Source organism: Priapulus caudatus, unplaced genomic scaffold, assembly GCF_000485595.1.
Source record: "Priapulus caudatus unplaced genomic scaffold, Priapulus_caudatus-5.0.1 Scaffold2072, whole genome shotgun sequence".
Lineage (NCBI taxonomy): Eukaryota > Metazoa > Priapulida > Priapulimorpha > Priapulimorphida > Priapulidae > Priapulus > Priapulus caudatus.
Genome location: NW_014579133.1, coordinates 17217 through 21071, shown reverse-complemented (window position 1 = coordinate 21071; position 3855 = coordinate 17217). Strand labels below are relative to the sequence as shown.

The 3855-nt window shown below is 45.3% G+C and overlaps 1 protein-coding gene across 1 annotated transcript in view; it reads right to left on the bottom strand.

The window, feature by feature from the left end:
• Nucleotides 1-1453: 1453 nt before the first annotated feature.
• The window catches only part of LOC106818174 (integrin-alpha FG-GAP repeat-containing protein 2-like), a gene marked incomplete at its 5' end in the record, with an annotated part of 10964 nt that continues 8562 nt past the window's right edge, over nt 1454-3855 (bottom strand). The window contains 2 exon segments of the mRNA XM_014822899.1: nt 1454-2145; nt 2382-2601. Of these exon segments, the coding sequence (XP_014678385.1) occupies nt 2081-2145; nt 2382-2601 (285 nt within the window).

Below are 3855 nucleotides of genomic sequence, written 5' to 3'. Positions count from 1 at the left end.
TGTGTGTGTGTGTGTGTGTGTGTGTGTGTGTGTGTGTGTGTGTGTGTGTGTGTGTGTGCGTGCATGCATGTGCGCGCACGCGTGTGTGTGTGCAGGGGCGTATCTACGGAAAATAGCGCCTATGGCAAGCATTGAAATTGTGCCCCTGTCCAAACATCTGACACGTACCCATCTTTTAGATAACTTTACCAAGAAATCCAGGGGCGTAGCCAGCTGAAAACGTGTGGGGGTTCTTATTGCTACAGCAGTGGAACCTTATACTATCTAAGGGGGGGGGGTCTGGGGGTTTTCCTCCAGAAATTGTTTGAAAATTTAATGGTGACCCAGGTGCGATTTCCCAGCACTCTGAAATTGTATTTTTAGATATGAACTAATGGTTTTGGGTAACTTTTTGCCACATAACTAACATCTGGACCCAATTTCACGAGAAAAATTGGTTTAAATCATTAAATCTCAATTTAGCTGTTATTGATTTGTAAAAAAATTTAAACTAATTTAGTGACTGTCACGTTGACCAGCTAGGTTTGAAACGGTTAATTTTATGGAAAGAAATAAAAACTTTATACAAGGCTAAATTAATTATTTCTCACTTTATTCTAACAATACTGCGGGAATGATACATATACGTATAATGGATAATTATCCTGTAATTAATGAGTCTTAAAACTCTCACTTCTGACACTCATGTTAGTGCGAAGTCTCGTAATCGAACCATATCGAGGATTGATTGATTGTTACATTGTGACGTGTGACGTGTCCTACCCACGCCTCCTGTGGTTTGTTCGTTACTCTGTGCGATCTGTTGACCTTTGCTTTAATTATGCAGAATGTGACTAGTGTACGTAAATGTTTGTATCCACCCACTAAAATAATATTATGACTACTACACTGTGAATGAATGTATGCTGCACAAGACTGCAAAGCAATCGATAATGAGGATCGACGGTACTTTTCAATGTTGCTAATTTTGTTAATTTCACTTACCCATCACCGGTATTTTTAACTAAAAAAAAATCATTTTTTCACTATTCGAGGATGGCTTGGCCGATTTTAATAGAAATTGCTCAGTGGCGCCCCCTTCAAGTGGCGCCCACGGCACGTGCCATATACCTGCCATAACTTAGGTAGGCCTACGCCACTGATGCTGCTGGAGTGACAGTGCAAGTGAAAGTGATATTAGATTTGTATAGTGACAACTGCTTCCAGGTTACCTCTTCCAAATATGTGTGGCGTGCGTGAATATGTAGATTACTATAGCGTATAGTTAGTGATTTTTGTAATGTTCATGAGTTCACCAGTGTAATCAAGATGATATAAGCGCTGGCCACAATTCATTTTCGCAATGTGCGACATGTGCAAACGTGCAAATGTGGACAGCTCTTATATATCCTTGAGCCGGAATTTCTCCATTCGACACGAAGAGTGCGCAAACAATAAAACAAAACGACGCTAATTCTCGCGTGCACAGCAACATTTATTCAAAAATCGCATCACCGAATAATCAGATTATTCGAGACTTGAGAAAACGATCGATTCTTACTGGTGAAAACACATGATCACAGCGATCACGATGTTGGCCTCGCGCTAAGCGACGGTGACGATACCCCGACCTCCCTCCCCTAGGAAGCCATGGCCGCCTTCACGGATCTTGCGTCACTCCGAACCTCTGACTCTGTCCAGCAGAAACCGGCAGGGAGGGACTGGTGGAGAGACTGGCAGGGAGAGACCCTGGCGGGGAGACCCTGGCGGGGAGACCCTGGCAGGGAGACCCTGGCGGGGAGACTGGCAGGGAGAGACCCTGGCAGGGAGAGACCCTGGCAGGGAGAGACTGGCAGGGAGAGACCCTGGCGGGGAGACTGGCGGGGAGACACCCTGGCAGGGAGAGACTGGCAGGGAGAGACCCTGGCAGGGAGAGACTGGCAGGGAGAGACTGGCAGGGAGAGACCCTGGCAGGGAGAGACCCTGGCGGGGAGACTGGCAGGGAGAGACCCTGGCAGGGAGAGACCCTGGCAGGGAGAGACCCTGGCAGGGAGACTGGCAGGGAGAGACCCTGGCAGGGAGAGACCCTGGCGGGGAGAGACTACTGTGGGTGCTGTCCATAGAGGCACCACCGGTACAGCTGCTTCAGTTCCGACGGGCTGGACGCTGTCCGAAGAAAACGAGAAAACGAAAATAAAGTTGCGAACGGTCACAGAGTGCGAATATCATAACTCTTCTTGAAAACGGCAAGGCGACGCGAACACGCTCTCACAAACACGACCCTTTAGCGAAGAAAGAAGAAACAGTTCTTTTCAGAAAACAGAGAAAGAAGAAACAGTTAGAAAGAGAACTGCTCTTTTCGAAACAAGCGAACGGTTGGTCGTGCTGATGGCGCCACTTACAATCCACTTGCAGCGCAGAGAGGAGATCGCACAATCCTTCCTCCTTCTCCATCACCTCTAGGAGGTTACGACTGCACAGCTGAGGCATCAGGATGTTGTGGTATAGGTAGATGTTGTTGTTGAATGTTGCATACACCAGACAGGCAGCACTATTCCACATAGTCGTCGAATACTGACCTGAATTGCAGCAACAGTTGACACCAAGACCATTCGCATTTATATATATTTTAACATATTAGTATATATTATATATATGTATATAATCTATATCTATATATAATATCAGGAGTGTATAATAGGGAGGAGTGTGACATCAATAAACAAGGGAAATTCGTCATTTACTAGCCTTATAATACCTACGATTTACTACGCGTAACTCATCCAACTTGAGCTCAAATCGGACACAGTACATTCGCCCATCATCATCCACCTGAGGGCTTATCTCGGGTTAAGATAACCAGAGTTAAGCCTTAACCCGGGTTAGCTTAACCTCGCGATGTCAGGGCTAACCCGAGTTAAGATCTGTGTTGGGTTAGCGTCGAATAGACGGTGTTAACCCAAGATAGCGCATAGTTCCTTAACCCTGCGATAGGCGGCAATAGTGAATGCGTATTTACATCCGGGCACTTGTATATGGCATCCGTTTTGGTTTTACATCTTTTCAGTATTGCAGTTTCTCAGTTTTAATCCAAGTTCTACAGCATTGTACAGTTTATAATCGATCGTTTATTTTCGTAGAATATTTTTTATCACTTTCTGTATAACATGTATAACCCGGAAACGGAACCCGGACACCACGGAAGTAACAACATCTAACGATACTTACGCGCCAGAACTGCTCAAGCATTGATTGGATGGTACTCGCATAGACGCTGTGCATTTCTTAACAAGGGTTAAGCTAACCCGAGACTGTTCTTAACCCGGGATAAGAAAATTTCGGATAGACAAGGCTTTACTTTACCCTATTTTCTGCATATATATATTACATGCAAGGCCGTACGCAGGAAATTTTCTGTAGGGGGGCAAATACGCAGGAAATTTTCTATAGGGGGGGCAAAGGTACTCCCCACGCCCTCTATTGCCCTATTTGTCCCATTAAAAGGCATACTCTGAAAATCTCTAGGGGGGGGGGCAACTGCCCGGCTGCTGCGTACGGCCCTGATTACATGAATATATCTTTGTGTGTGTATACATATATATACATACACATTTTATATAAATACATATATGTGTATGTATATATATGTACATACACAATCATATACATATTCATATAATCAGGACTCCTGATATAATCAGGGTAGAAGATGACAAATTTGTCATTATCTACCCCTGATATAATTATCCACAATATTTTGACCACCCGCTGGCCACCCACAGGCTCCATAAACAGGAGGCGGAGGCGAGGCGTAGACACAGGAAAACCTAGGAGAAGCGGGGTCGGAGCAGCGTGGGCGGGAGCTGCGGGGGGGAC